Raw genomic sequence first — 13235 nt, forward strand, 5'->3', positions numbered from 1 at the left:
ATACATGTTCATTGTCACTTCTCTTCAAGTGATATTTTAAAGTCAAATTGGTCGTCTACCTTTCGAGGGACACGATGGGTTATCATATCCCTTCAAGTGATATTTAAAATTCAAATTGGATAATCCGCTTTTCAAAGAGACACTTTGGATTGTCACATCCCCTCAAGTGACATTTTAAATTAAAATTGGGTCATCTGCCTTTCAAAGGTACAAAAGTTTTCACTTGGCATTTTGAAAGTAGCATCCAAGGTATGTGAATTTTTTCAGTGTTGAAGCAATTCTTTCCCTTTTATGTATATTTTCAGCCTCATTGATGGATGTAGAGTATTGTTCAAAAGCTCTACTAATGTCTCATATCATTTTGTTCAAAGTTTATCAAATCAAAATTGGGTTCGTCAACTTTGTTTGTCCATGATTTCTTTCATCAATCCTAGACAAACAAAGGGGCAAGTTTTTAAAACCCAATTTTAGCTCACGGTGCTTAAAATTAACTACTTCGGTCTATCGAATACAAGACTCAATTATTCAATCATATTTCATATTTTTTCTTGTGGTCCCCCTTCCCTTTCCCCATTTTTAAACTCTCTCTCTCTCTTCTCTTATTAATCCCTCATATTTTTCTCCAGCACATGAGCCATTTGGTTTTTCTCTCTTTCTACACACATATTTTTCTCCTTCTCACTACCTCCATGAACCAAACCCATCACTGCTTCACCAAATACCAAAATGCCTTTTCTCCACCTCGCCACTACAATATGAGGATCCGGCGAAGTCACTGCCTTGCTGCCATTATTGCCTCCACATCCACCAAAAAAATAAATACCATCTCCGGCTAGCTCCGTTTGTGGTGAGGTTTGATTTTCCCTTTTGAATCTAACTAAAATTGATGTTCTTTTATTTTATTTTTTCTCTTCTTATTGATATATTTTGCTGTGTTTCAGACGGTATATTTTTGCCATCTTTATTTTACATTTTGTTTTAATGTTTAGTTATTGATTGTATATTGATCTGTTCTTTGTTGTTAAGTCTCCCTTAGTTAATAGAGTGTTATTTTGAGGCTTGTTTGTTGGTTTTGAGTATTTTTAGTGATTTTTGAACTTATCCAGTAGTCTTAGTCTTGTTTTACTTATTTATGTGTTAATATAATTGCTATTGTATAGATCTGGTCAAAGCTTGTCTTATTGATGATTCATTTGGATTTTTCATCATGTTATTGCAATTTTATAAATATTTTTGTATTAAATCCTTTTTTCTAATTGTTTGCACTGTTCTTGTTTTATTTTTACTATTCTAGTATTTTGCTTACATAAATTTGTCTTGATGGTCTGTTATGTTGTTATATCTTTGCAATTCACAGATTTTCCTTCGTTAGAAGTTTTTTTTTTGTTGCTAGTGATTATGTTAATTTTTCAATAATTCTATCATCTTGTTTATTAGTTATACTGTTGGTGATGGAATTTTTGAGTTATTTTTTTTATCATTTGTTCTTTTGATAACAAGTTGAAAATGACCAATGAAAAAATTTCTTCGTCGATTTTCGAGACCTCCCCATTTTAAAAGACGAAAATTTAAATTTAAATTTACATTACACATTATACATTATAGTTGGTGGTTTTGAACTCCGGTAATGCTACTACCATTTTTCTTTTTTTGAATCTAATACATGTTCATTAGGTTGGTTTGATTATGTACTGTTAGTTTAGAATGTTGTATAGTTTTTTTACTAGTTGTTATGCCCTATTTCCTGCCATGCTTTGATATTTCCTTAACTTTTCGTGCAATTTTTTATTTTAGTGTTCTTTGTCTTATTCTTACACACATATCGTTTGGGTGTTTTTCGAGCTACTAGTGTACTATTCTTTTTTTTGTTGCTTTATTTGACATTTTGTTTATTATATATAGTTATGTGATTAGGTATACTTTGTCACTTTGTGTAGGGTATGTGTCTTTTTCAATAATTTATTTATCATTATTTTTATAGATCTATCTTGATCACTGATAAAGTTTCTCTTTTTGTTTTGGATCAATTTTTAATTACTTTATTATAATGATACTATATTTTAGATTAAAAGTGGCCGATGAAGAAATCTCTCCGTCGTTGTTGTTGTTATTGATGCTATTGTTGTTGTTGTTGTTGTTGTTGTTGTTGTTGCTATTGTTGTTATTGTTGTTGTTATTCTTCTTATTATTGTTATTCTTCTTATTATTATTATTATTATTTATCCATTACTAACATGTTTACTAAGTGTTTTTACAGGTATCCAAAGTTTCCTCCCGAAAAAGCTATTCGAATTAAATTCGAATAATATTTTTAATTAGTTATTGTGTATATTATTAGATGTAGACAAATATTAAACTATTTTTAATATTATTATTTTATTTTATTTTTTGTGTATATTTTATGTTTATACTTGTGTATAATTTTATCTTCTCCTCAATTTAAAAAATGAATTCAGCTGGGACCCACAATTGTGGATCTCTAAAGGATGTTAATACCTTCCCTTCGGGATTACTTGAACTCCTTACCTAAAATCTAATGGTTTCATAGAATATTTTTCTTAATTAATAAATTGGTTTTTTAATTATCCTAAAATTAGGTGGCAACTCCTTAAAATAATATTCTTTCTTTAAATGTCTTTTTAAACTATTAAATTGATGATTTTTTACGAGTTCCACAACGTTGCAACTTATTTGCACAAAATAGCGATGTAACAGACACATAAGACTTGACCACTTTAGGAGTAGGTTAAGCAATTTACTTTCCTTTGCTTTCCCTACTTTTCCAAACCAAGCAACGCGAAACATCCTCCACATCATCATCTTCCACAGGAGGAAGCACAATATCAAATTAAGGGAGTGGAGAAGAAGGCATGTCGTCCTAAATGGGTCCAGGTGAGTGGAATGACAGTTTTTTTGAGGACTCGACTTCAGTCTCTAAAGGATTTGGTCGAGGATATTTACGCATCTCTGTCAGGCTCTATACTATCCACTCATTGCCTACAACTAGAATATTTGACATGTTCCCTCATTCTTTGGCAGGTCCCCTTTGAACAATTGTTTGGACATTAGAAAAGTAGTCTGGCCATGTTGAGGGATAGAAACTATTGGTACTACTGAGGATTACAGAACACGTGCTTTGATGCCCGTTTGGATTAGCTTATAAGCTACTTATAAGTCTTTTTCAGCTTTTTTGAGTTTTTGGCAGGCCAACTTAAAGTTATTTTGTACTTAAAATAAGCCTAAAAATTAATTGGGTATGTTTGACTTAACCTATTAAAACAACGTATAAGCTAAAAAAAAAGCTTATCCAAATAGGCTCTAAGCCTCTGAGTGAGAAGAGACTGATGGAGAAGAAGATGGTGAGGGAGTGAGTTCAAGGGTAAGGGGACAGGGATTTTCTTCTAGGTACGAGGATGTGAGAGGTTGTTTAGGAAATAGAGTCAAAGAAGAATCAACTAACTCTATGACTGGAGTTGATACCACAGAAGTGATCAACAAAGGTTTATGAGGGTGGAGGGGGTATCGATTTATGGAGAGATACAAGAGTTGGATGATTATTTACTATGACACTCTTAGAAGGGATGAAGGCTAAGACATTTTAATTACAGATTCTTCTCTTGCTTTTGTTCTTTGAACTTTGAAAAGATTAGCGGTGGAGGTTAGGAGATTCAAAGAAGAAGAGTGAAAGAAAAGAGAAGAGAGAGAATTGGACATAAAATAAGGACAAAAGACATGTCTGGTCCAAGATAGGTCGTGCCGATAAATTTTTAAAGTGATGTGACAATGGTATAGAGAATGAATGAGTGACATGTGGCAATTTGAATGGTTCTCACAAGCATTTAAAAAGTGGGAGTTTAGATCCTAAACTTTGAGAACATACCAGGTCCCTCTCCTCTATTATTTTGAAATATACTCGTCAGGATATGTCATATGAACTCCTCTTCTTCATTTGGTTTACCATTCGTGTATACCTACAAAAGGTATGAAACTAAATTTAAACCAAAAATACTAATTACTATTAAGGATACCTTTTCCCTAATAATAGCCAATAATGGGTTGATGAAATCAAATTTTGGTTAGTCAGTTCAACTTTATCAGCCCTTGCTTCAGCTAATTCTTCTCGAACTGATCCTTATTTAGAGCCTTTATGAAAATATCAATTACTTGGTCTTCAATTTTGTAGAAATGCATACAAATGTTACCCTTTTCAACATTGTCCACATTGTCCCTCAGAAAGTGATGTCTCACATCAATGTGTTTAGTTTTCTTATGATGCAATGTATTGTTGGCCATGTTTAGTGCACTTGTGTTGTCACGAAAGAGTTGGACAATGTTAGTGACTACTTCAAAATCCTGGAGTTGTTGCTTGATCTATAGAAACTAAGCATAACAAGATGTAGTTGTTACATACTATGCCTCAACCTAGAAATAGCCACTAATTTTTGCTTCTTTTTGCCTAAAGAGAATAAAGATGAATCTAAAAAATGAGTCATTCTTGAGGTGCTTTTCCTATCAACTAGGTACCCAATGTAATCTACATCAGCATACCCGACTGAATCAAATGAATCACCAGATGGATATAATGGAACCAGGTCCCCTGTCCCTTTCAAGTATCTCAAGATGTTTTTAGCAGCTTTCAAGTGAGATTCCTTAGGACAGGCTTGAAATGTTGCACACATACTGAAACTAAAAACAATATCAGGTCTTCTAGCTGTCAGGTATAAAAGAGATCTAGTGATTCCTCTATACATAATTTCATTCACATATGGACCAGGTCTGTTAGTGTCTAGTTTTGAGCTTGTACCCATAGGAGTATCTATGGGCTCTGACTCAGTCATGTGAAACTTCTTTAGTAGCTCCTTGATGTATTTCTCTTGATTGATCATTATTACATTTTGAGTTTATTTGATCTACAACCCTGAAAGTAAATTTAGTTGACCCATCATACTCATCTCAAACTCACTTCCCATGAGTGCAACAAATTCTTTACATAGTGAGTCCGAGGTTGCTCCAAAAATGATATCATCTACATTGACCTGGACAATGAGCAATTTTTTCCTCTTAACTTCAAGAAGAGAGTATTATTATTTTTCCCTCTTTTGAACACGTATTCAAGAAGAAACTTTGATAGCCTCTCATACTATGCCCTGGGAGCTTGTTTCAATCCATATAGGGTCTTATCAAGTTTCAATACATGATTGAGTAGATCAATATCTTTAAATCTCAAAGGCTGCTTGACGTAAACTTCCTCTTCAAATACCATTGAGAAAGAGACTTTTCACATCCATTTGAAACAACTTGAATCCCACATAGGCAGCAAAGGCAATAAGGATTTTTATGGCTTCCATCCTTGCAACAGGGGTGAAGGTCTCTTCATAATCAATTTCTTCTTCTCTATTATAACCCTGCACAACAAGCCTTTGTCTTGTTTCTAGTCATAACACCATTCTTATCCAGTTTGTTTTTGTATACCCATTTGGTCTTAATGATGATTCTGTCAACAGGTCCGGGAACCAAGTGCCATACTTTCTTTCAAATTGATGCAGCTCCTCCTACATGAAATTCACCCGGTCAGTATCCTTGAGTGCATCCTTCATATTTTTGGGCTCAATGGTGGATATGAATGTTTAGAAGGCAATCATGCTTCCTTTCTGAGATCTGGTGTGCATGCCTGAATCCAAGGGTGAGATGACGTTATCTAGAGATGAGATGATTTTTTTCCAGCCTAATCTTCTTTTGAGCTAATGTGTTTGACTGGCACTAGGTTCTTGAGCTTCTTTATTAGTAGGTTTAGGTGGAGAAAGATCAACATTTCCTATAAGATCTTACGGACCAAGTCCTTCAGCTTCCTCATTTTTCTCCAAATCATTAACTTTCTCAGCAAGATCACCAATGTTAACTTCTTCATTAAGATAGTCTCTTTGAATTAGAAGAGGTTTTTCTATCTTAGCATCATCCTTGTTGGTTGATGAATATCCGAGGAACACTTATTCATTACTCTTGGGATCAAACTTTCCATGATCATCCTTTTCATTGTTCAAAACAAAACGCTTGCATCCAAAGGCCTAATATAATTTAACTTAGGCTTTCGATTATTAATTAATTCATAGGAAGTTTCATTTAGAATTGACCCATTAGACACATGTTGGTCACATAACAAACAGTATTGATAGCTTCAACCTAGAAGTTCTTTGGAAGATCAACATCAATCAACATGGTTCTTGAAATGGCAAATGGGCTTATATTCTTCCTTTCAACTACTACGGTTTTTTGAGGAGTTCTTGGGGTTGAGAAGTTGTGACTGATCCCATGATATGTGCAGAAGTTCTCCATTTTTGCATTTACAAATTTTGTTCCATGATTAGACTTGATCCCTATAATTTTACAGTTAAGCTTTACCTGAATCTGCTTAGCAAAGATCATTAGAGCTTCAAACATTTCATCTTTAGATCTCAGGAACATGGTCCAAGTAAATCTTGAGAAATCATTTACAATCACAAAGATGTATTTCTTCTATCATCTTCTTTGAATTTTTACAGGTCCACAATGTCCATGTGGAGTAATCCAAGAGGCCTGGTAACTGACTGTCTTTCTTTGAGAATTGGTAGAGCGGCCATCTAAGCATGATCCTCTCTTGGTGTTAACCATATAGAGAGTACAAGCTCTAATACCAAATATTGGCTTGCATGAGTCCACCACATGTAGAGAGACTAAGTCCCTTGACTATACTAGAAACATAAGTGTTTAAGTAAATGCTTAAATTAAAGAACACAAAACTTTACGTGGAAATCAAACCACGATCCGTCAAACAATATTTCTCAAAACTCCATTAACTTCAAGCAACTCATAAATACAGACTCGAGTACTTAGAACAGATTAAATTCTTAATCCTACACACCTTATGACACCTGTATTACAAGACACAAAGAGGCAACCCTATTGCCTACTATATCAACTACCTCTAATTAATATAGACTTCAACCACACTATTCGGCATGTCCAATGTATAAGAGAGACAAAACAACCTAGTATAAGAGAGACAAAACAACCTAGTAGCATGCCAGTGATCGAGGATTGCTGTCCTTTCTGCGCCTCTGTTGCAATGCCGACCAACCACTGCAGTTTTTGCAGCTTTACAATTGCACACCATTGACTTGTCCTGTAAGACGAGAACTCTGAAGACCAGGTCCTTTGACTTGGTCCCTTCACTATATAGCTTGTTAATTCATCAAAACTTAAAATGCAACAAAGTCTGGATGTAGTTTTTTTGACGTGAAGTTGGGAGTATTAGGAAGTTGCATAATCTCCTAATTAAAGCTAGAAAATGCTTCCTCCATCATATTATTGGCATAATTGTTTTTTAACCAAGCCTTGGGACTTCTATTAATTTAGGTAATGTATTCAAATAAGCCGATGTTATTTGACTTGTATGAAGGCTATCTATTACTCTCTCCGTTTCAATTTGTTTGTCTTTTTTGTTCTAGTTCGTTTAAAGAAAAAAAAAAATTCTTTTTGACAACTCTTTAATTCTAACTTTTCATATGACATGTTTAAGACAATAAGATTAAAAGGTATTTTTGTACATTTACAATATTTTAGCTTAAGACAATAAGATTCTAAAGACTTCTTTAATTTCTTAATCTCCGTGCAAAGTCAAAACCAGACAATTGAAATGGAGAAAGTAATTGATATGGAGTACATTCAATTTGTCTACCTGTAGTATTTCATCCTCTATGTACTTTGTAGAATTTTGAGGGTGTATTCAGATCTGATGTTAAAGTTGAATAATATACCATCTAATTGTGCCAAGAGATTGTGTTTTTTCGCCTCAGACTGCAATATCTGCTCTTCAATCTGTTCTACAAGAGGATTTCAATGCCAGCGAGATCGAGGTACTTCATTCTTCCTCCACATTATTTATGATTGGGTGTTATTGAATTGTTGCCCATAGCAACCAACCCTTAAGAGGAAGAAAGGAAAAGGAGTGAGAGGAATGACTGCTTTTTGCTTGCACCTCCTTGCTTTTTCCTCAGAATGAATCATTTTCTCTTTGCTTCATTAGGAAGTATGCCAATATGAGTGCTCCAGGAAGTTTTACTCTCCCTCGAGATACAATACCCCTTTAGAAATTTGCATATTGTCAGTGTGTTGTCAACCGAAGAAATCGATGAGCACTTAACGACCATCAGTGAGTGTGATTAATTGCCATTGAATACCATCCGATTCATTAGAGACGTATGATTCACATAAAATATCTTAGGATTCTATTGTACGGCTAGCGCTGAAGTTGATTGAATCCTATCACATACGCTCATACGTTTTTCAACTTATTTCCTGCTGTAACTTCTCGCCGTGTCATCTAAGTTTCACAAATTGTTTGAATGCAACTGTTTGGAATTATTTTCTCTTGCATTTTGGGTCCTGTTTGTGTTTACTGGTAGACAAAAGGAAATTGTGCACACATTTCTCAAAACTTTAATTTGTTTCCTTTACATGACCTGATTATTGGGCCCTTAAACAATAGGTGATGTTGGACGCCTCATGAAAATCTTTGTTAATTGTTATCTTCCAATCAGTTCTTGTTGCTCAGTATATGATAATGGTTATGACTTTGTGTTACACTACTGATAGGGTAATGTCGGTACGCAGATACATTAATAGTTGCAACTATAGTTCACCACACCACCACGGCAAGCATGTTTGGTGGGCAGATGTTTACCTAGTTATTACACCACCACGGCGGCATGTCTAGTTGACAGATGTTTATTTAGTTACTACACCACCAAGATGACCACTGAGCTGGGCAGGGTCATCATTATGACAGTATTATCATATAGTTCACCATTAGGGAAGTATGATTTTTATATGTGTTTACTTGGTTGTATTCACACAGAAAGGTTACAGTGTTATCAAATTTCAGCTCCCAGAGTCGCAAGTTGTTTCTATCCCTAACTTTTGGTATCTTTTATATATTTATATTTACAGGTTTCAGCCTTACATACTTGGTACATATAATTCGTACTAATGTCCCTTTGCCTGGGGACGTTGCATTTGTGCTGCAGGCGTAGGTAGAGGCTCTGATACCAAGTCTGTCACGCTCTAAAATTGGGGGAGGGCGAGATTGGCCTCGATATTGACTGAATCGAGAAGGCAGCTATATAACATCTTAACTGTAACACTTAGGCCAATCAGGCCAACTGTCACAACAACCAGGACCGACAAGATCGCAACTACATAAAATTTGCAAAACAATATAAGGTCAGCTAGGCCATAATTCAACTGAACTGAGTAATGAAAGCCGACAAGACCATAAAGTCAAACTTAACTAAACTGTGCAGACACATCTACAAAAGCCTCTAAAGAGTAACTTACCTAGTGCACAGGACAGGGCCCTGGCATACCTATACAAACATCATAACACAATACTACCAAACTAGAACATGACTCCTGAAAGAAAGGAGCATACCAACTCTCAGCTGAAGTCGGACTCCAAGCATACATTTTAGGAATCAAGACATTCAATTTCTAGACCATAATATGAGTAAGTTAGCAATGACTAGGCAGTTGAGGTTGTCAGTGGTAACTTTCCTATGAAATCACAGTTGAGACTTCCTAAATATAGATGATCCTCATACTCCAACACAGAAGTCACAAATGACATGACCTTTCCAGTTGGATCATCAAATCCTTTGGTTATCTTTCCATTAGCTGCCACATTCACTACCATAGCTTTGTTGTATACTCCTATCACCCAGTTCATCAATTTGGGGAAGGTTGCCAGCAATTGTTTTGAAGCTCTCGACTTGTGCACAAAATTTAGCCCCGGAGTTGTTAACTGTAGCAGAGATAGATACAAGAGTCTTAAATTGACACAACTGGTGCATTTCCTTTGGTATTGAAGTAAACCTTATCTGAAAATGAGTGAAGATTCTATTCTTTTTCCTTTGTCTTTGTTTTTGGGGCCTTCTTCTCTATGACCGTTAACTTCACATAATACGTATCACTACAATCGAAAAGGTGGGTTATAGTTTACCTGTATTAGAGCTATCCAGAACGAACCATCTGGAGCAAGCTTGATGTTATCTGGTGCACCAAGAAGATTATCGATGAAGATGTCAGTTTGTCCTTTGATGTCGTCTTTCAACCAATATTTGAGGCACCTAAATCTCATTAGTTGTTGAATGCAATTCAAATTTCAATTGCCAAAAGAATGTGTTAAAGAAGAAACCATGCTAGTGAATGGATTGCAAATTGAGAAAGAACTTTCAGCAAAAGGAATACTTCCACAGAACATATCACGAGCTTGCTAAGAAAATATTTGGAAAATACTTACTTCCACGATTCACAGACAACTAAGTAATCTTGATCTGCAGAGAGAGCGACCCCATTTGCAAAGGCCAAGTTATCAAGGATTACATACGTTTGGTTCAGCGAAGGATTATATTTGAGAAGCTGACCGTGGGGCTTGGCCTCAAGCACATCAAGTAACCATTCGTGGAATCCAAATTTGGTGCTTGCGACACTGAAGTATAGACTCCCATCTGATGACTCCACCACATCATCTGCGAATCTGTACACACTCTTTAACTTTTAGGATTTTAATTACACCATTTATGCCACAAGAACAAGTGATGGGCATAAGAATTTTTTATTTTTGCTAGCAGCATCATATAAACCACTCCTATGGCTTTTGGTTCATTGGTAAGGAAACAACACATCAGGTGTGGGTTTGGCGCACATCACAGTTCAACTTCTGCTGCAGACAAAGTCCTGTATTCAAGTTGGTTGGGAGGAGGAAAGACAATTACCTTTGCCTAAATATCAACCCATTTCATACTGTAACAGCAGTTCAAACCTAAGTTATATGTCTATATTCAAGAGATATACACTGCAGAGTATATTATATGGTCCATCTTTGAACAAAATTGCTCAAAAATCGTATAGTGTAACTGGGAATTGATTCTTCCTTACTCGTTAGGCATCGTTCATTTCCTTCTGACAATGCAATTTTAGTGTCACAATGCTGGGCTATATTGGTCTCTTACAACTTTCCTCAATGTGGTAGGGCATAAGTAGAATGCGATTTTACTCTAAACATGTGTCTAATTTCTTTCGGTGGTTGGTATTTATACAAGGTATATCGTTCTTCTCACCTATTATTTAAGTAGTTAGGTCCGAATTTTACAACAGAACTCGCAATAAACTTTGTTATTGAATCAATCTCCCCTGACTGTATTGGCTCTATGCTATAGAAGGGTACTTGATTTTTAAAGAATTGATATTCTCTGACTCGGACAAAAAAAAATTCCATGCTCCATGTATCATAAGCTCAAGTGAAAAGAAATTTTAAGTATCTTTGGTCCATGATTTGAGGAAACGGAGAAATTGATGGTAATGTCACACATCTTATTGCAATGAGGCAGGTGAAACAGAGGCTCGCATCCTGGGAACTTTCCTTGTGCGATAAGAATGTGTCGCCAAGGTTTAACGGTAAATTCTACAAAGTAGTGGTTAGACCGACCTTGTTATATGGGAAAGAGTGTTGGTCAGTTAAGAACACCCACATTCAAAAGATGAATATAGTGAAATATGGTGAAGATGAAATGCTTAAATGAATGTGTGGGCATAAAAGGAATGTTATTATTAGGAACAAAGTGATACAGGGCAAGGTTGAAGTGACCTCCTTGGTAGATAAGATAAGGAAAGCAAGACTAAAATGGTTCAGATATATGAACAGGAGGTGCATGGATGTGCAGTGAGAAGTGTGAGAGGTTGAAGGTAACAGAAGTCAGGAGAGGTAGAAGTAGGCCGAACAAGAATTGGGGAAATTGATTCGACGGGACATGACATGACATAACTCTAATTTATTGAGGACATGACCCTAAATAAAAAAATGTGGAGGTCAAGGATTAGGTTAGAAGGTTAGTAGCAGCTGGATGCTGTTGCACTTTGTTTCTTTTTCTTCTGTGTATTACTATGTATTGATTCATTTGATTTGTATCTTGTTGATTTTTGGTCATATATTCTAGCTACCTTGCACCAAATTCTTTTCTTTTGCCTCGACCCGATGATCTATCAGAAATAACCTTTTTACCCACAAAAAGGAATAAAGTCAGCATATACATCCTTCTTTTCTATATAAACTCATTGGTTTGCTGGTGTTGAAGATTATGAAATCTTAATTACCTTATTTTTTCACCATTGACATGTGAAGCAAGAACAGTTACACCATCTTCGCTAACCTTAAGTAGTCCCTGCACATCATACAGTATTCCTATTTTAAACTTGTTAATTAATGTATATTATGCATCTTTTATGTAGACTAATAAATTGGATGATAACATACCTCTTGAGCGTCACAAACTATAATATGACCAGCAGATGATACTTTAAGTCCCAATAATGTTTCCCTCCCAATATACTTCCAGCTCTCCCAAGTCCCATTTTTGTGTTTTCTTTTGATCCAACCATCTCTAGTAGCTGTATACATAATTCCCATTTTGTCCACTGCCACATCTTCTGGTCTATCTAGAAATCCTTCTCCAAGTTTACTTACTGTCTGAAATTTAACACCACCAAAATCAGTGTCCATATATAGTTAAAACAACAACAAAAGTGGAGGCAAGCAGAGGCGGATTGAGGATTTGGAAGATTCGGGTGCCGCCGCAGGCAAGTAAGAAAATATTAAATTGAGGAGCCCTTTATTTTATTTTTTATGTTACCTGCAAATAGCTGTTTGATGCAAGTGTTGTGGTAAAGGTTTGAGAGGCAGAAGGAATTTCAAGAAACTCAGGAGATATTGGTGAGAAGAAAACAAGTTGGAGTGAAATAGCCAGCAAAATAACTATTAAAAAGCTAGAAAAAAAGAGCACCCAATCCATAATGAAGCTCAATGTTTGCTTTAGTGCAGTTCGCAGATGAGATATGTATTATGGAGGAAAAACTTACTCTTTCCATATAAAAACAAAATTCTTTGGTCCAAAATTAATACTACATCCATATCAAAATAATCGTCTTCTTGCTAAAAATATCTATCTAAAAATATTTATTATTTAAATAGTTTAAGATAAAAATATTAAATGACAGCACTTTAAAACGGAAAAAAACACACCCCTATAGGAATTCTACTATAACTATGCAATATATAGACACGTTGTTTTCTTCTTTAAAATAAATAAATCCATCCTGTGGTAAGTTTAGCTACACATCCGTCTCTTATCAATGTACTAGTGACG

At 35.3% G+C, this 13235-nt stretch overlaps 1 protein-coding gene and 1 long non-coding RNA gene across 4 annotated transcripts; one reads left to right on the plus strand and one right to left on the minus strand.

Moving 5' to 3' along the window:
• Positions 1–595: 595 nt before the first annotated feature.
• LOC129880593 (uncharacterized) lies at positions 596–9132 on the plus strand. 2 transcript variants are annotated; one of them, XR_008765443.1, is made up of 3 exons: positions 596–847; positions 5505–7892; positions 8063–9132. It is a non-coding gene; the product is annotated as an uncharacterized LOC129880593 (long non-coding RNA). The 2 variants fall into 2 exon arrangements; XR_008765442.1 differs by lacking the exon at positions 596–847 and adding an exon at positions 2383–2892.
• A 90-nt stretch (positions 9133–9222) lies between these two features.
• On the minus strand, positions 9223–12947 carry LOC129880592 (protein STRICTOSIDINE SYNTHASE-LIKE 4-like). 2 transcript variants are annotated; one of them, XM_055954684.1, is made up of 6 exons: positions 12723–12947; positions 12347–12559; positions 12187–12254; positions 10334–10570; positions 10034–10166; positions 9223–9835 (listed from the first exon to the last, which is right to left on the minus strand). In XM_055954684.1, the coding sequence occupies exons 1-6, from the start codon at positions 12879–12881 to the stop codon at positions 9557–9559; spliced, it is 1089 nt and encodes a 362-aa protein (XP_055810659.1). In that variant the 5' UTR covers positions 12882–12947; the 3' UTR covers positions 9223–9556. The 2 variants fall into 2 exon arrangements, with proteins under 2 accessions (XP_055810659.1, XP_055810660.1); XM_055954685.1 differs by having other exon boundaries at positions 10034–10160; positions 12723–12946.
• Positions 12948–13235: the final 288 nt, after the last annotated feature.

Source organism: Solanum dulcamara, chromosome 2, assembly GCF_947179165.1.
Source record: "Solanum dulcamara chromosome 2, daSolDulc1.2, whole genome shotgun sequence".
In the NCBI taxonomy this organism is placed as follows: Eukaryota; Viridiplantae; Streptophyta; class Magnoliopsida; order Solanales; family Solanaceae; genus Solanum; species Solanum dulcamara.

Coding starts and splice junctions, on each gene's coding strand:
- LOC129880592 (XM_055954684.1), bottom strand. CDS start 12,881: ATGGATTGGGTGCTCTTTTTTTCTAGCTTTTTAATAGTTATTTTGCTG. Junction 12,560..12,722: donor CATCAAACAGCTATTTGCAG/GTAACATAAAAA, acceptor GTTAAATTTCAG/ACAGTAAGTAAACTTGGAGA. Junction 9,836..10,033: donor TCTGGATAGCTCTAATACAG/GTAAACTATAAC, acceptor TCTCTGCTACAG/TTAACAACTCCGGGGCTAAA.